This window comes from Dromiciops gliroides, chromosome 2 (assembly GCF_019393635.1).
Source record: "Dromiciops gliroides isolate mDroGli1 chromosome 2, mDroGli1.pri, whole genome shotgun sequence".
NCBI lineage: Eukaryota > Metazoa > Chordata > Mammalia > Microbiotheria > Microbiotheriidae > Dromiciops > Dromiciops gliroides.
Window position 1 is genome coordinate 371045919 of NC_057862.1, and position 19894 is coordinate 371065812.

General features: G+C 40.2%; 1 protein-coding gene across 1 annotated transcript in view; it reads right to left on the reverse strand.

Annotated features, from left to right (window-relative positions):
• Positions 1-19894, reverse strand: part of LOC122738909 (vomeromodulin-like) — a 28735-nt gene that overhangs the window by 1902 nt on the left and 6939 nt on the right. Inside the window, exons 3-10 of the mRNA XM_043980790.1 lie at positions 18296-18400; positions 16162-16317; positions 15423-15504; positions 9542-9688; positions 5189-5308; positions 4604-4671; positions 3529-3556; positions 137-197 (exon numbers count right to left, since the gene is read on the reverse strand). Of these exons, the coding sequence (XP_043836725.1) occupies positions 137-197; positions 3529-3556; positions 4604-4671; positions 5189-5308; positions 9542-9688; positions 15423-15504; positions 16162-16317; positions 18296-18400 (767 nt within the window). The remainder of the gene's footprint in view (positions 1-136; positions 198-3528; positions 3557-4603; positions 4672-5188; positions 5309-9541; positions 9689-15422; positions 15505-16161; positions 16318-18295; positions 18401-19894) is intronic.

Consider the following 19894-nt stretch of genomic DNA (forward strand, 5'->3'; position numbering starts at 1 on the left):
TCCTACAAGAATAAAATTAATCATGCTATGGAAGCTCTGGAATCCCCATAGAGACTTAGACTGTTCAGTTTAACATTACTGATCATACACTGAGCTATATACTTCTCTAAGTTTACAGATAGTCAATTCATCATACCATTTGCTTGGGTCACCATCTTCTCAACCATCTGTTTTCCCAGTTCTTTGGCAACTTCATTCTGCAAAAAAAAAAGAGAGGGGTATGTTTTGGGGATTTTAATTAAAAAAAAAAATTCTAAACTTGACAAATGTCAAGCAAACAAGAATTCCACATACAGAAAAGAAAAAAAAAGGTGATTATATATGAAACTATAAATCTGTTCAATATAGTTTGGTATATGTATGTGTACAAGTACATGTATATGTACATATGTGTAATATATATATGTAAAACATGGCATGGATAATATATAATAAAATATACATCCATATATAAAAATAGTGTTTAACTTTATATCTATACATGACTATATCTATAAAAATAGATATATAAGTTCAACATATCACTTCCAAAGCTGTCCTTTTTGTTAATATCTCTTCTGAATTTCCTTCTGTACTGTCCCATACATTTAAACAAAATCATTAACATGCTTTTCTTTCTTTTTGGCATCATCACTAACCCTTCTGTGCAAAGAAAACCCCTAATAAAAGGCATAGTCTAGCCAAATTAGTTGTCACAGTTATGTCTGAAAATATGTAATTCTGCACCTAATTCATTACCTCTCTGCCAAAGGACAGAAAGTAGGCTTCATCATTGCCCTTCTGGGGTAACAATTTGTCACTGCATTGATCAGAATACAAAAATTCACTTTTCTAAGTGTTGTGATGGGATATTCCCACTTAGTAGCTAAAAGTGGTATAAAGAGCTTGACTTGTAGCTCAACACATTCGATTTTCGGTTGATGATCAATTCAAAAGGCCTCAGATTGGGATGGAACCTCCGAGGCTGCCAAGTGTGGACTCTGCTTATGTTGGGGCCTTCTCTGCGGCATCCCTAAAGAGCCCTTCATTTGAAGACTTTGAGCGATGGGACTTTGGAGAGACCCTGCTCCCTTCATTAGAAAACTTTTCTTTCTAACTCTGTAACCTTTTTTCTACTTCTCCTTGTTCTGCCCTCCCAGGCTAATGGTTCCTAGCATTTACATAGCACTTGAAGGTTAGCAAAGCACTTGGTTCTCACAACAACCCTATAAGGTGGGTGATATTAATACATTCATTTTGCATATGGAGAAATCGAGGCAAGCGGAGCTTAAATGACTTGCCCAGGATCACGTAGCCATTGTCTGAGGCACACTCTGAGCTAGCTGGGTTATTCCTGCCTCCAAGTTCAGCACTCTGTTCACTGACTCTGAGGACCAAGACCATCCAGCCTGACCTTTCTACATGACAGCCCTTCGGGTACTTGGAGATAATGTTCACACCCTCTTCTCTCCAACCCAGTCATCAAGTCTTCTCTTCCCTAGCTCCCCCAGTTCCTTCAACAGATTCTCCTTATCGCCATCCTCACTGACCTTCTTTAGACGTGCTCCAACTTAGCAACAATGCCTCTGCTAACTCTACTCCCTGCTGTGGTTGGTGAATAGAGTAATCTGGCTCCTAATGAGTCCCTATCTATCCCATATTGGGATTTTATCAGTTTCAGAGATCTGAAACATGAGAAAGTACATTTAAATCTAACATGATCATGAGCCTAACTGCAACATTTGGGGATTCAGAAAGCACTGGGGAAACTGGCGGAGATTTAGGTTCCTTATTATGAGTATTAGTCCACGGGCCCAGAGGACTTAGGGACTGTCTGTCTACTTTAACCTCGTTTTAATAGATTTTTAAACTGAGGATTAGAGAAATAGAGTCATGTGCTTCAGCTCACATGGTAAAAGAGCAGAGCTGGGATGCATTCACATTTTTTTTTTCTTTTTTTTGCAGGGCAATGAGGGTTAAATGACTTGCCCAGGGTCACACAGCTAGTAAGTGTCAAGTGTCTGAGGTTGGATTTGGTTTTTTTGTTTGTTTGTTTTTGGTTTTTTTGTGAGGCAATTGGGGTTAAGTGACTTGCCTAAGGTCACACAGCTAGTAAGTGTTAAGTGTCTGAGGTCGGATTTGAACTCAGGTCTTCTTGACTCCAGGGCCGGTGCTCTATCCACTGTGCCATCTAACTGCCCCCACCATTACATTTTAAAATAATTTTTTTCATTTTGAAATTATTGGTAAATTTGGTCCTAATAAAAGTAAGGAATTATACTAATGACCAGGGTCTAAGGATATTTTCTGGTGTTCAGTCTTCTGCCTTCATGAGAAGTATGGTCATGTATCCTTTCCCATAATTCCACAATCCTATGTTCAGCCTTGAGTAAAACCCAGCCTCAGAAGAAAAAACATTGTTCTATTTATTTAGGTGAGGCAATTGGGGTTAACTGACTTGCCCAGGATCACACAGCTAGTAAGTGTCAAGTGTCTGAGGCCAAATTTGAACTCAGGTCCTACTGAATCCAAAGCCGGTGCTTTATCCACTGTGCCACCTAGCTGTGCCCCCAAAAAGCATTGTCTTAACTGCTATATTAGAATTATTCCCAGGCTATCTTTGAAAATGTTAGAATGTCAGGGCTGGAAGGGATGTTAATGTAGAATGTATGAGCTACAATGTGCCTTCAGAACAGGAGATGCTAGCGATAGAAGAGACCTCAAAATCTATAATATTAGAGATGAAGGGATATCAGAACATAAATGATTAGATGGAAGGAACTTAAGAATACAGAATGTCAGAATTGTAAAGGACCTCAGTGCCCATCTAGTTAAACTCATATCCTAAAAAAGAATTTGCGCATGACTGATGGTCACCAGGCCTCTCACTGAAGATCACCAAGCAGGAGAAACCTGCTTCTTTCCAAGGCAGCTTATTCTACCTTTAGACAGCTCTGTTAGGTGGCCTTACCTGATATCAAGCCTAATTTGCCACTTTGCAAGTTCTATCCACTACTCCTAGTGACACCATCTGGCATCAAGTAGAACAAGACTAACCTCAATTCTACATTAAAGCCTTTCAAATACTTGAAGACAGCTACCATCCATCCTCTGCCCCACCCCTCTCTCAGTTTTCTCTTCACTAAATGTCCCCAATTGCTTCAACCTATCCTCTTACGGCATTTGTCCGACTGCTTTGTTTTAAGACTGGGGAGCTGAGGCTGAGAAAGAGAATAGTTTGTCTCTGGTCACTCAATGTTAATGGAAGACCTGGAGTTAGAACCTAATTCCTCTGACTAGTTTCTGTTTGGATTCACTCTGCCTTCTGTCTTCTCTATTTCCTCCTGAACTCCTATTGCCTTTATAGTATGCACTAAAGTCATTCTCTCTCTCTCTCTCTCTCTCTCTCTCTCTCTCTCTCTCTCTCTCTCTCTCTCTCTCTCTCTCTCTCTCTCTCTCTCTCACACACACACACACACACACACACACACACACACACACACACACACACACATTTGTTAAGAACAAACATAAAACTAGTTGACTTACATCAGGAGGGTCTATGTTGTGTTCAGAACTGTCAGGAAAAGAAATATAAGAAAAGGTTGGTTTTATTTGGTATATTTCCTTCTGCTGAGGCAGATTTTTTTTTTTTTAGATTTTTGCTATTAATTATCTTTCATTTCATCCAGTCTGCTGTAAGCTACATAACTTAGGCATTCCAGTATACATTAGGAAATGGCTAATGAAATAACTAGATAACTAGATAAGAACAGATGAATTTAAGACTTAATGTACTGCTGGGTTAATCACCTGCTGACTCACCTGCCATATCTTTCCAATCAAAAAATCTCCCAAATAATAATAGTGACACCTGGATACAGGAAAGATCTGTGATTTTTTTCAAACTCCTGTTTGAGATTTCTCTCCACCAACAAAAGGTTAAGTCCTCTGTGATTTAGTAGGTGTGTCTTGTCTAGTTGCCAGAGGTGTTGTTTCATCATTTCAGTTGCGTCTAACTCTTTGTAACCCCTTTCGGGGTTTTCTTCGCAGAGAGGAGTTGTTTGCTATTTCCTTCTCCAACTCATTTTACAGAGGAGGAAACTGAGACAAACAGGGTTAAGTGACTTGCCCTGGGTCACACAGCTAGTAAGTGTCTGAGGTCTGATTTGAACTCAGGTCTTCCTGACTCCAGGCCTGGTGCTCTATCCACTGCACCACCTAGCTGCCTACTGTTTTAATAGGTATACATTGCTAATCAGTATTGGAGGTAGGATTTGAACCCAAGTCCTCCCAAATTCGAGCCCAGAACTAAATCCACTATGTCATGATGATGATGATAATGATAGTAATAGATTTCTATAGCTTTCCAAGGATTATAAAAGTTTCCTCACAAATAGCCTTTGAGGAAGGGAGTGCAAATAATATTATCCCCATTTTAGAGATGAGGAATCCAAGCTTCAGAGGTAGAATGACTTAGCAAAAGTCACATAGCCACAAAGTCAGACTCTGTTTCTGCTACAGCAGACTACCTTAGTCTCCTTCTTGTGTTTTTATTTTTTTAATTTTTTCACAGATCTCTCTAAACTAAGTACTATGTAGGTAATGCTGTTCTATACCATACCTTAAAAGGTTGATACTATCACTCATGTAGCCATTCGTAATCACAGCCTTGTGGTGGAAATTAAGAGTCTAAAATGAGAAAAACAAAGAAACAAAAATTAAGTGAGTTGTGAATGAGAATTAGCCCCAGCAATGGTCTTGAGTCTATGGATAACAAAATAGTTTCATAGGCCATCTTGAGCAGGAAGCTTTTTTTATCTACAGTCTGGCCCCATTCTATTGAATCTAGCCCACTTCCCCTCAAACTGACCCTTCATTATAGTCAGGCAGATCTCGTACTTCTCTCCTCATTCTCTCCACTAAGTTGCCATCCTTACTTTGAGGACCAGCTTAAATGATAGAATTTAGAGCTGGAGAGGCTCTCAGAAATCAATTGCTCCATCCCCCCTTATTGAATAGATGAGGAAGCTGAGGGCCAGGCAAGATAAGCCACCTGCCCAAGGCCATAAAATGGATAAGCTAACAGTGCTGGGATTCAAACCAGGGCCTTCCACCACCATAGCACAGGTCTCTTTTGCCCTTTCCCAATGACTCATCTGCCTAACTTTCAGAATCACTGAATCCAAACTCTTCTCTCAATACTCACCGAAAGTAGATTAGCTGTCTTCACACCATTCTCTTTGACTTCAGAGCTGATAATTAATTGGAGTTCTTTATCGAGTAGTTTATAACTTATTGACTTCACCTTAATTTCCCCACTTCTTGTCTGTAATATGGAATATGAAGACAAAGGAGAGCTGTCAATACAACCAACAGTAATTTTTTTTTTCTTTTGGTGAAGCAATTGGGGTTAAGTGACTTGCCCAGAGTCACACAGCTAGTAAGTGTCAAGTGTCTGAGGACACTCAGGTCCTCCTGAATCCAGGGCCAGTGCTCTATCCACTGTACCACCTAGCTGCCCTAACAGTAATTTATTTTTAAAACAATCTTACTGGTATCTTCTGTTTTTATAACACCTACATTTCCCAAGTATTCTTCCCCAGAACCCCTCCAAGAGAACAATACCTTATATCAAATAATAAGAAAGAGGGGAGAAAAATCAGTTCAGAAAAACTAACTACCACACTGAAAAAGTCTGATATATCCTGTGTTTTAAACCCATGACCTCCCACCTCTACAAAGAAAGGGGTGTGAACATTGTACACAGTATCATCAACATTGAGTCTTGATCTACTGTGATGGACTATATTCTTCTCACCAATGCAATGGTATAGAAGAGTTCCAGGGAACTCATGATAGAAGAGGATCTCCAAATCCAGGAAAAAAAAAAAAAAGAACTGTGGAGTTTAGATGCTGATTGAACCATACTATTTCTTTTGTTTTGGGTGCTGTTGTTTTTTTTTTTTCTATTTTGAGGTTTTTTCATCATTGCTCTGATTTTTCTCTTATAACATGACTAATGCAGAAATATGATTAATGTTATTATGTGTGTGTGTGTGTGTGTGTATATATATATATATATATATATATATATATATATATATATATATATATATATATATATATATATAACCTATATCAGATTACCTGCTGTCTAGGGCAGGGGGGAGGGAGAAAAATCTGAAATTGGAAAGCTTGTATAAACAAAAGTTGAGAACTATCTTTACATGTAATGGGAAAAAAAGAAAATACTTTATTAATTAAAAAAAAAACAAAGAAAGGGGTGTGGAATCTACTCATATGAAGGGATGACATAGTGTATTAGAGAGAAAGATCTGAGTGTAAATACAGCCTTAGATATTCACAAGTTCTGTTACCCTGGGAAAGTCATTCCTCTTAGCCTCTGTTTTTTTTACCAGTAAAATGAAGATAAAAGCACCTACCATACAGGGTTTGTTGTGAAACTCAAATGACATAATAGATGTAAAGCACTATATAAATTATTACTCTGTTATCCTTTGGAGCCAAACTTGGTCATTATAATTTCATAGCAATCAGTTCTAATTATTTTGTTGTTGTTCTTTCCATTTACATTGTTATAGATATTACATATTGTTTTCCTGGTTCTCTTACCTCATTTTGCACCAGTTAAGAGAAGTCTTTCCATGCTTCTCCATAGTTATCATATTTATTGTTTCTCATAGTTTAGTAATATTCCATAATATCCATGGACCACAACTTGTATAGACATTCCTCAATTGATCTACATGTTCTTTATTTACCCAGTGATAATTTTAAGCCTTTTTATTGCTATGAAATGCTCAAGGGATGGTGACAGCTTTGTCCCTAGCAAGATAAGATTCCTGTGATGTTCCCACCTATTCAGAGTAGGTACACAACCACAAGAAGGAGGGCTCTCATTGGGCCCTCTGAGCCCTGTCCCCTGAGGTATTCAGGTTCAAGCCCTCCACAATCTGACACCAGCTTTTCTCTCTAGCCTTATCACATGTTGTTCCCCTACTTTGGCCTGATTGAATTTCTCTTCCATCTGAATACATTCTGCATTAGCCTGGCTCTGTGACTTGGATCATGATGGTCTTTCTCCCCGCAGTGCTCTCCTTTCTTTTCCTTGCCTGTTGAATACTAACTATTCTTCAAAGTCCAAATGAATGCCATTTCCTCCGTGAAGCTTTCCCTGATCTCTTCACACCATGGTGGTGATGCAGTTTCTCCTAATATGGCATTCATTGTCTTTTACATCTCTCTGATGTACTTTTCATGTATTCTTGTGCATTAATGATCTGTGTTTCTATCTTCTCCTCTTGCTAGTCTACGAACTCTAACAGGGTAGAGACTGGATCTTATATAAACTTTTTACTTTCCTCAGTACCTACTTAGTAGGTGCCTAACAATGCTCTAATTAATAAAAGAAGAGTGGCATTTAAAATTTAATGTGGTCACCTTATTTCTGTACTAAGTTTGGGGAAAATTAGCTGGAGTTTCTAATATATTGGTTACCTATAAATTAGAAGCTTTAGCACCAGTTTTGGGGCATTAAGCATTTATTAAAGTATATTAAATATTAGTAAAGAGAGTGCACATGGCTCTGAAAGATAGGAAAGCCTAGCTAGAATCTAAGGGAGAGAGAAGAGAAAAAGAGCCGCCTTCACCTATGAGTGTCAGGCTGAAAAAAGGAAGTTCCTGTGCCTGTGAGAGTGGAAGCTACCTGCGGGTCTAGAAGAGAGACAGTTCCTACACACTGCTGCAAGCTAATTGGATAGTAGCATTCAAGTTCATTAATTGACATGACTTGAAGGTGGTCTTAAGTTACTTAACTTCCTTTAGTTAGTTAGGAATGTCAATCTACATTTCCTTTGAAATTTTCTAGACTCTGGGCTGGCCCTGCAAAACCAGCCAGAGTTCTTGTGTGTGTGTATGTGTGTGTTTGTGTGGGGGGGGCTGAGTCCCCCAAACCCCATTATTTTCTCACATTCCCCCCTCTGCTTCATTAAGAAACAGGGTTTCCTTAAATGAAGCAATGAATATGACAAACTACTTTATAAAGGAGTTCTATGATGACTAATAATGTAAGGGGAATAAAAAGAGAGAAAAGAAATTGAGGGATGCATTGACAAAAACTAAAGGCAGTGCCTTTTAGGAGGTGGATATTACAAATAGTGTATGCAATGGGAAAAGGAAAACAGGAAAATTTCCATTTAAGTCTTCTAATTTATAAGTAACAAATATATTAGAAACCCCAGCTAATTTTCCCCAAACTTGGGACAGAAATAAGGTGACCACATTAAATTTTAAACATCATAGAAGGAATGAGAGGCATATCTGGTTAAAACTGATTTTCTCATTTATTATACTGGCAATTTGTTCCCATATGTCTAGTGAAATGGACAGAGAAAAAGATGCAGAGTGTCATCACTCTATGATGTCCCCACATTTGAGAATTGTCAAAGAACTAAGAAGAGAGAAAAGAGAATAGCCTTACTTGAAAGTAAGTCTCTTGGGAAGATCTCATGCTGGGACACGTAGTAGGGAGGAAGACAGAGGAATATAGTAAACAAAAGACAAGCCAGACTTCATTCTGGAATTCTGGGCTTTTAATGAGCTGCTTCTTTCCATTGACTTTTCTTGTGGTCTTTCCAAATAACTACTTTTTTAAAAAGGATCCTATGTTATTTTCATGCTATTTATCTCTGATAAGGGCTTTCCAATCACTTGTTAGGACATATGTAAAGTCCTTTGCAAACCTTAATTAGCTATATAAGTGATAGCAGTAGTACTGCTAGTACTACTACCATTTATATACTACTACTACTACCACTAGTATTAGTACAACTACCATTTATATCGCAAATTAATGTTTGCAGTAGTAGTAAATGATAGTATGTGGTACATGATAGTAATAAGTAGTAGTAAGATCAACAGTTACACTAGGGTTTATACTAAAGTTTGTAAGTAGACTTTTAAAGCTGGGAGGAACTTCAGAGGTCATCCAATTTTACCCCCTCACTTTACAAATAAGAAAACTAAGACACAAAGAGACTTACCCAAGGTTGCATAGGATGAATGGAAAAAAGAAAAATGGGGAGGAAGGAAGGAAGGGAGGGAGGGAGGGAGGGAGGGAGGAAGGAAAGAAGAATTAAGTGCTTACTTTGTGTTAGGCACCATGCTAAACATTTCCCAAATATTATCACAAGATATTCACAAGAACCCTGGATGGTAAATGATATTATTACTCTCCCAAGTTTATGGTTGAGGCTGAGAGAGAGGTTTACCAGCTTGCCCAAGGTCATATAGCTAAAGTGAATGAGACCACATTTAAAGTCAGGTCTTCCAGACTCCAGGCCTAGCATTTTCTCCACTATTCCATGTAACTTAGGGCCTTGAACTTGGGCCTTCTGATTCTGAATGCAGGCCCTTTTCTACTACACTACTCCATCTTGAAGAGATTATAAAAAATAAGGAGCCTTTTCAGCTGAGTTCAGAAGGAAAGGGGCCCAAACCAAGAATATTGCTTTTGTAAACCACTGTTGACAATACTTACCTTTATAAAGCTTTCTTTTGCAATATGAGTAACTATTGCCTTGACTATGCTGGAAGAGAGTACCACAGAAACTTCAGCCTTTTCAGGGATTAGAGGAGATTGGCCACCAGCCACAGGGCTTGACTTATCTTTATAATTGATTTCAGTCTAGAGAGAGACAGAGAGTCAGTGCTTCAGGTTCTAAGCAACATACCCATTTACTTGGATATTGCTTGTGTACTCCAATTCTATTATTCCACATGACCCAGCTCAGCATTATCCTTGAAGACCTTTGAGAAATGAGGGAAAACTCAGCTCCCAGCCTTAAATAAAGAGATGCACTGCACTTCACTGTACTGCACTGCCCCCAATCTATTTCCAAGGGATCAACAGGCTCTGTAATTCTAAATGACCTCAACAGCCCTATGAAGTGCTTTGAAGTGCCAACCAATGACTCAGGATGGGAATAGAAGAAACACTACAAACTGCCTTTGTTGGTATTAATTACAGGTTTCTGGCTTTGTCAGCCTCTCCCAAACCCCAGTTAAAATCTCTACTTGGAATGCTAGAATAGTCAAGGAGATTGGTTTAGGTGTCACAAGTCCTAAGCCAGGCATTCAAAAATCTTTGTCATCTGACACCATAGGACACTATAGGGACACCACTCTGTTCCAGGTAGTTCTGTCTTCTCACTGTCTCTCTAATATCATGCTCTGTCTCCTCTCTGGGCCTTTGCTTATCCTCGGTGCCCTGTCCCTCCACTCCGCCTCCCCACTCCCCACCTGGAAAGCTGTCCCTTTGCTGTCTGCTTTGCCAAATCCTGCCTAACTCCAGCCATTCATCCTCCATGTAGTCTTCCCCTATTACCCGGGGCCCCCTTACTTTCAAAATCACAGCTCACAAGATTTGGTGCTGGAAGGGACCTTAGAAGCTACCAAATCCAATTCATTATTTTAGAGAGGAACAGACTGAGGCCCAGGGAAGGGCTTTTCCAAGCCATACAGATGGAAAGTAACAGATGCATAGCTAAAACCCAGGTTCTGACTCCAAATTCAATTCTCCACATTGTATAGCCTCAATGTGTCCAGCAACCAGACTTGGGATTTTCCACAGCTAGCACCAATTTCAAATAATCTACTGTAACGATTGGAATGACGCCACCTGATATGTCTACTGTAGGAAAGCTCCGCCATGAGGAGAAGGCACCTGAGGGCAAGCCACTTGGCTTTTCTTTGGCGTCAGGAAGTGACATTTGCTTGTGGGAGGAAGAGGGGGCTAGGCTGGTTCTCTCCCTCTCTTTTGCCAGGACTCTCGTGGAGAGCAGAGCAGGAGAAATGTGGCTCCCTGAGATAGATAGCTGAATCTAGGCCTCTTTCTCTCTCTCTTCACCAAATTCTTATTCTCCTTAATAAAGGCTTAAAAGTCTGACTCTTGCTAAAGCTTATAATTTATTGGCAAACACTCATTAGATTTTAAATAGTATAGCTAGAATTTTAGCCCTTACGCTACCCAATTTTGTGTGAGTATCCTCCTCCAAGTCATTTTATTCTTTAAATAAAGGATTCTGGAAATTTAATTTTTTAAAATGCTTATAAGATTTCTTATATAAATAAGTTTGCACATCAAAGAAAAGAATAAGACTATATGCCTTGAGTTTTTATTTGGAAAATATGGCCCTTTTGAATATGAGCACTACAAAATTTGGCAGTTACTGGTTGCTAATGGTTTTTGTGCCTCAGGCTTATTTCTTTAACCAGATTGTAAACTCCTCCAGGGCTGGGTCTATCTTGGCTTGTATTCCCCTGCACCTTCTCCACAAACTGGGCACTGAACTGTTGGTTGATTTCTGTCTCAGAGACTTGCTTAATCCATCATGGGGCAAACCGAATAGGAAATCTGGTTTAGCTACTCCTGATGTTTGCCCAGTGCCCCAGAGTTGGAGCAAGTTAGGATGCTCAGCAAATTGGGCCTTATTAAAGGAACAGGAACCAGACAGGAGAAGGGCCTAGCTTCTTATTCTACTAGGAAATATTTCTTTTTAGCGCAGAACATATAATTTTAGTCTCATAATTATATGAAAAATGGCACTTACACAGAAGGCAGCCAGAATGCCCTTGGAGGTAAAATTCGTGTTCTTTAGTTGGTATTTAAATAAATCCCCCTTAGTAGGTACAGTTCCTGCCATCAGACACAAAAAGAAAGAATGTTAGAGCTCTGTCAAAAAAGACTAAGTGGCCCCTGGGTTTGGCGGGGGGGGGGGGGGGGGGGGGGGGGGGGGGTGGGTGGGGGGGGGGTGGGTGGGGGGGGATGGGATTTACATTCAAAATCATTTTGGTGAAGGGTAAATAATCACAATAGCTGATACTTATAACAAGCTTAGCTCATGGGAGCCTGATCCCAGAAATCACAAGATCATATATTTAAAGCCAGAAGAGACATTAAGGTTTGCAAGTTCCTTACATTTGATTCTCACAACAACCCTAGGTTGTTGTTTTGCAGTTGTTTCAGTCATGTCCAACTCTTCGTGACCCCATTTGGAATTTTCTTGGCATAGATACTGGAGTGGTTTGCCATTTCCTTCTCCAGCTCATTTTACAGATGAGGAAACTGAGGCAAACAGGGTTAAGTGACTTACCCAGGGTCACACGGCTAGTACGTGTCTGAGGCCAGATTGAGTCTTCCTGATTCCAGGCTCAGCACTCTATCCACTATGCCACCTAGCTGTTCCTATTAGTCTAATACCCTCATTTTACAGATGAAGAAATGGAACTCCCAAGTGTGGAAGCATCTTGCCCAAAGTCACACAGGTAATGGTAAAAGCAACCTGTTGCTCATATGATAAAATTCTGAAGTCCTTAGCCTGACAATCAAAGCCTCCTGTGATCTGGTACCAGTGAGCTGCCCATTCATTCATTCATTCATTCAACAAACACTTGAATACTTCCTGTGTTCTAGGTACTGTATTACCTTTTGGAGATTTCCCTTCCTAAACCCTACATTCCAGCCAAGCTGATGGATTCTCTTGTTTTGGGGGGTTTTTTTGGTGAGGCAGTTGGAGTTAAGTGACTTGTCCAGGGTCACACAGCCAGTAAGTGTTAAGTGTCTGAGGCCGGATTTGAACTCAGGTCCTCCTAACTCCAGGGTCAGTGCTCTATCCACTGCACCATCTAGCTGCCCCTGATGGATTCTCTTGTATACCTTTTCTATCTCAGTTTTTGCTCAGATTGTTCTCTCGAGTCATATGCTTCCCTCAGACCCCCAACTCCTCTATCTAAACAAATCTAAATCATTCTTCTAAACTCTGTTTTACCCATTTTTTCCCTCCCAGGAGCTCCCTGGGCTCTGTACACAGCAAATTGTTTTTTTTTTCTTTTGTATTATATTGTTTTATTAGATGGTAGGGGTTTTAATAACTAAATTAATTGAATAATTGATTTCAATACATTTGTGAACAGAACAGAACTTCACCCAGGTGAGCTGGCACATAGGCATGGTTGCATTCATACATTATGTAAACCATTTATTAAACTCCTATTGTGTGCAGCATATTAATCAACTAGAATCTCAGCATCAACCCTAATAATTTTCAATCCCCAAGATGGGTATGACTAAGAAAATAATTACTACCATCTAGATGGCCACTTATCAAGATGTAGACCATAGAATCATGGGGTTAGGACCTTTAGAATCTTTTAATCCAGAGGTATCAAGCACAAGATCATCAGACTGCAATGTGACAAGTTCGACGAGAGCCAGATTGAAATGTCTTTAGGGGAAAAAAAAATTAACGAAATAAACAAAACCACAATAAGGCATGGATAATGTTAATTTGTGGTTTTCTAAGTCAATATATAGCCCACCAGGACCTTCATGTATGTATGAGTGGCCCCCATTTCTATTTCAGTTTGACACTACTGATCTAATCCAAACCCTTCCTTTTATAGAGAAGGCCCTCAATATATGAAGAGAGGGAAAGGGCCCATTTTTCGTCACATGTTTCATCAGTGGCAGAGCCAGACCTAAGCTCTAATATTCTGTGACCTAAGACAATGTTCCTGCTCACTGGGAGGAAGGATATTTTAGAAAAGGTGTTCTTCACCTGAGATCCATGAATCCCCAAAAGGTCCATGAGTAGATTTCCCTTGGATGGGGGAAACATTACCTTGTTTTTCAGTAACCTCTAACTGAAATCTAATACTTCTTTAAAAAATACAATTCTGAGAAGGGGTCCACCGGCTTCATCAGACTGCCAAAGAAATGTATGAGACACACAAAAGGATTAAGAACCCCTGGTTTAGAAAACCTCTAAGGCACCAGCTTGCAAGGTTGCTACTGGACCAGGCATTGAAAAATCTACATTTGAATCCCACCTTGTGTCTTCTTGGGTGGACAATTTACCTAACCTTCCTAACATTCAGCTTCTTCCTCTGCAAAATGGGAATGATAACGCTCACACTACCCGACATGATTGGGAAGAAAGTACTTTGTAAACCTGAAAGTCTCATAAGAATGACAGAACTCAGACTCTTTTTTTTTTTTCTGGGGCAATGGGGGTTAAGTGACTTGCCCAGGGTCACACAACTAGCAAGTGTCAAGTGTCTGAGGCTGGATTTGAACTCAGGTACTCCTGAATCCAGGGCTGGTGCTTTATCCAATGCGCCATCTAGCTGCCCAGAACTCAGACTCTTAGGACCCCTTTTGCTTTTATACTGATTTCATAGTCATTATCTTTAGTCTGTGTAATGAGGACTCAGAGCTGTCAGAGGCATTTCATCATTTGAAATAGGATCAGCCAGTGGGTTTGGGTTTGTGCTACTCACCATTTTTGCACAGAGGATTCTTGAAAGAAAGGTCACATTTTCCTTCCTGTAACATAGACACAGTGGGGCTTCAGGGAGGAGTCCAACCAGTCTGGCTCCCATCTGAACAAGAAACCCTTCTGCAACATGCTTGAGAAGAGGTCCCCCAGCCTTGGCTTAAGAACTCCATTGAGGGAGAATCTATCACTTCCCAAACTAGCCAGTTCTCAATTTAGGAAACTGTTTGTTTGTATTCCTGAAAACCAGCCTATCTAACTCTTTGCACCTCCCCTTGCTCCTCATTTTCCCCTGGAGGGCCAAGCAGAGCAAATCTGATTCCCTTTCCACAAGACAACCCTTCAAAGACAGCCACTGTGTCATCCTTTTCTTCTCTAGGCTAAACAGCACCAATTCCTTCCTGTGATCCTCATTTGGTATAAATTCAAGGCCCCTCACTACCCTGGGCACCCTTCTCTGGATGCTTTCCAACTTTCTTATAAAGTAGCCCCCAGAAGTGAGCACAGAACTCCGTATGAGGTCTCAGGAGAAGAGTCCATTGGGCATTATGACCTCCCCCTTCTGGATACTATCCCTCTCTTAATTTAGTCTAAGATATCATGATCTGATGGGGCTGTCCAGGTTACACTGTTGACTTTTACTAAGTTTCCATTCTACTAAAACAAAACGGAACAACAGCAAACACCAAGCCTCTAGTGTGTTGATTTCTGAAAGGGCTATTTTATCTGCTTTTTATATTCAGGTGAAGATCAGGAAGTTAAAGGCCTGGCCCCAGGGATGGGCAGCCAGTGAGAATTGATCCCTGAGTGATGTTTAATTCAGTCATCTTACTAGAAAATCTGAATCTCTTTCTTTTCTTTAGATCTTCCATTCTATCTGATCTCTCCTTCCGCTTATCAGTACCTACTCCCAAAACAGGTATTGTTTAAGGGTAATCACCAGGTTTAAGGAGGCAGTTGACCCTTAACCTAAGACCTTATATGAAGCTTAGTCACTAAACTCCGGTTGTTAGTCAGCCAGGCGCGAAGAGATACCAGCTCTGCACCTTTCCTTGGCCAAGCATTATACATTGCCCTGTAACTTACCTGAGGAGTCACGTTTAACATCAGCAGGGAAGGTACAATTGATTCCATTGGAAATGGCACTTCTCCTATTTCATTTTTTATCCTGTAAAAACAAAGGGGTGATCTCATGGTGTTATAGTTTTCAGCACAAGCACCTGGAAACCCACTGAGTAAGGGAACAACCCCACGTGAGCCCTATGGAATGCCCTAACATTCAGGTATCTGAGTTGCTAGTTGCCTCCTCCCCTTCTACAACTCCCTATATGTAGAAAGAGCATTGTCCTTGGAGTAAAGAACCTGGATTTGAATTCTGTTTCTGCTCCTTATTAACTCTGTGAACTTGCTCATGAATGGCCTCAGTTTTCTTTTCCATATGAGAGAGTTGGGCTAGATCAGTAGGTCTCAAAGTATGGTCCAAGGACTCCTGAAGGGCCCTGAGATCCTTTCGGGGGTCTATGAGATGAAAATTATTTTTATAATGATGTCATGTATAGTCCCCTTTTCCATCCAACAGTACAATCATGAAGAATGCCCCTTGTAAACTGTAAAGTCTAAAATATTAGCTATTCTACTGACATTCTATGTTCCACATTGTAAGATTGCTCCCTGCCCTGATATTCTATTTTCTTAGCTCCTTTGCCGCTCTGGCATTCTGTGTTTTAAGGTCCCTTACAGATTGGCCATTATTTGATTCAGTTCTGATCCTCCTTGAAAGAACCAAAGGTGTTGCTGCAAATGAATGACAGTTTCTCCTACTCACCTCTCAACTACTTGCATGTTTATGCTTACAACTTTCATTTTTGTTTCTAGGATTTCAAAGGTGGCACATTTGGTACCATTTGTCTTCAGAGCAATTTTCAGTTCCACTGTAGCTTGCACTCGGAAGCCCACTACATCAACGACAGAACCTATCAAGCTAATGAAGAAGCAAGATTTAGGTTAAAATGCAGCATTAGTAAGAGATGATTTATTAGCTCAGAGTACAGTCAGCTTATGAATCTTGCATTCAAAATCATGTGTCTTCCTAGCACATTTTTCAGCCAAATATAATCATGGCCTGGACTTGATTATCATATGAGAAAAACAGAAATTAGGCAAAGTTAAAATCTTGAGGGGTTCTTTTTTATTTGTTTGTTTTGTTTGTTTTTGTGGGGCAACGGGGGTTAAGTGAATTGCCTGAGGTCACATAGCTAGTAAGTGTCAAGTATCTGAAGTCAAATTTGAACTTAGGTCTTCTCGAATCCAGGGCCGGTGTTTTATCCACTGTGCCACCTAGCTGCCCCCAAAATCTTGAGTTTTTAAAGGGGAATATGAACCTTGGCACAAGATTGGCGGTACATGAACATGAGAGGACAAAGCTCTCTATGGGACACATTTGCCTCTCACGTGAATCGAATACTAAGAGAATTCATCTTTAGACACAATTTTTGGTATTGCCATATTTCTTTTTCTAGAAAGGGGCCATTTTTTTCTCAAGATATGATTTTTTTGTTTGTTTTGTTTTATTGTGGGGTGAGGAGGGTTAAGTAACTTGCCCAGGGTCACACAGCTAGTGTCAAGTCTCTGAAGCAGGATTTGAGCTCAGGTCCTCCTGAATCCAGGGCCGGTGCTCTATCCACTCTGTGCCACCTAGCTGCCCCTATGAATGACTTTTAAAATCATACCTTTAGGGGGCAGGTAGGTGGCAGCAGTGGATAAAGCACTGGTCCTGGATTCAGGAGGACCTGAGTTCAAATCCAGCCTTGGACACTTAACAATTACTAGCTGTGTGACCCTGGGCAAGTCACTTAACCCCAATTGCCTCACCAAAAAAAAAAAAAAAGGTCATTCATAGGCACAACTTTCATTGCATTATTTATCTGCCTTTAAAAAAAAATGCCAGGGGAACAAATGTATGCTATTATGATTGAAGTCAGTTGAATCATGGCAATCAAATTGTAGAAGTCCATTACACAGCAGAACCACTAATAACTTCTTTTTACAAACTAAGGTAGCCATGCGTGGTGTGTGTCATGAGTAAGAGGGTCCTCATTTGCTCATAGTGGATGTAAAATTCTTCAGGCCAATGGCAGAGTGGAGAGAGTCTGCCAATATCCTTAGCCTCACTCTCAGAGACTTGACATGCTTGAGGCTACAGGGATGATAACATCTTTGCATGGTAGGTCCAGTAGCCATTTTTTAAAGACCATTGGAAACCTTTAAGGTTTTCATTAAGGAGTGGGGGGGTGACCCCTCAAGATCAAAATATTTAAAGGTAACTTGGATCCTTTAAACCCATGGAAAGGTAGTATGAATAGGACAATAGGATGGAAGAGAATACTACATATTGACCTCCTAAAGTAGTACCATGTGAATATATTTTCTTGTTACTGTCCAAAAAGTTCAATAAACATTGCTTAAGTGCCTGCAATGTGAGAGGCACTGGGAACATAGAGACAAACAGAATAAGCCTTCTCTGTTCTTTGGAGTCCACATTTTCCTGGCTGTGGCTGGGAGAGGCAGGTACATAAATTTAAGTCAATGTAAGGTGATGTGAGGAAGGAGGGCACACTAACTTCTGACCAGATCAAGGACTTCTTTATTGGAAGGTGGAACTAGACAAATTAGGATTCTAAGAGGTGGAGTTGAATGAAGGCCTTCCAGGCCTATGTAGATGGAGGGAGATGGAGAATGGAGTGTTGAGTTCAGGGAGCAAAATCTCAGGTTCTATATTGTTATGAAATTAAGGATGATAGTTGTGGTGGTGGCTGTTGGGCAGTTAAAGGGCACTTAGGGGTTTGTAAGAAGAAAGTGACTGCTGTTGCCAAGATCCATCAGCAGAGATTGAAACTTTGTAGATAAGGTTGATGAGAACATTGGAGGACTGGAGTGGAATGAAGTAGAAAGGAACTTACTTTTCTGGGCCACTGATGTCTGCTTGGACATAGGCTTGAACAATTATGAAACTGCTCTCTGTTCTTGTAGTTATGTTCTTTATAACAATATTGTGGGCATGAAACCTATAAAGCAACAAGACAGAGAGTTGGAAGAAACTCAGTGAAATGGATTCTCCAAATGGGGGAAGACATTTTTACAGGGTGCCTGATAAACATCTTAACTCAACTCCCCTGGACATATTTTGTAGAAGGGAGAGTCTTTAAAACCTATTAGTCCTCTCCTATTTCCCTCCCTCTTCCTAATTACAAAGAAGATCCCTGGCCCCTGATCAGAATTCTAACCAGGGAACCAGTTTTGTAGTGTAGGACTTGGATTTGGTTTGAGTAGATTATAATTTGTAGTGAGAGTGGGTAGAGAGCAGAGGAGGGGTGTCTAGGCTTTCTATTTCATTACTATAAGGAATTCCCTCCATCAAAACAGATCAGCAACTGATTTGTAACATTGTCTTAGACAATTGTTTGGGGGCTCAGGGGATTGTTTGAGAGGTTAAATGACTTATTCATAGTCACAGAATTACTTTGCAGCAAAGTAGGACTTGGAACCCAGGTTTTCCTATATCCAAGGCCAGCTCTCTACCTACTCTACTATGCTGCTTTTCAGATTGTAGATTACTACAATGTAAACTCAGCAAGGATGAAGATGGTGTTTTACTGTGACAGATTCTCAGAGCATGAAGGACGTGAAGGGCCATTGTAAATGAGAAGAAAACTTCTCTATAAGTGGTGATCGACTTTCTGCTTGCATAACCCCTGTGACTGGAAATCTATAGTCTCCTCAGGAAGTCCTTTCTTTTTGTCTTACCTTACCTTGACTCAGAATGTGCATCTCAGGAACTTCTTAGTTATCCTCTCTGGGACCAAGCAGGGTAAGTTACATTCCTGTGTTCTATAACAGCCTTTCTAATACTCAAAGATGACAATCAGATACCCCACCCCCAAAATATCTTCTTTTCCATGTTAATTATCCTTTGTTCCTTCTACTGGTCCTGCCAGTGATGTGGCAGCTAGTCCCCTCTGTCACTTGCTGTGGCCTGAGGAAAGTCACTTCCCAGCCTCACCTCAGTCCACTAAATCCCAGTCTCCACATCTGAAGAGAAAGGGGTAGGACCAGGTGGTCCTAAGGTTCTCTTTAGCTTTAACAGTAAATGATTTTATAACTTGAAAGTCACCATCACCTGAAAATCCATCCCATTGCTAGATAGCTCTGATTATTACAAAGTTTTTCTACCTTATATTAAGTTTGGAATCTACTTGCCTGGAGCCTGTTGTCCAAAGTCCACCCCACTGGAGCTGCCCAGTCCAAGTGCAAAGTAGCATCATTGTCTGTCCCCTAGCATGCTATTCTATACATAATTAGTGTTTAATAAATGGCTGTTGAAGTTATGAATGCTTCAATGTGGGCATTGGTTTGTTGGAAAAACAGCTTTTCCTTTAAATCCATATGTTGTCTCCTCTGTAAAATGAGGGAATAAGCTAGACAGTCTCAAAAGTGTTTTCTTAACTCAGTTGTTCTACAACTCTCTGCTTTTAGGGATTTTGTGATAAATTCAGTTTTTT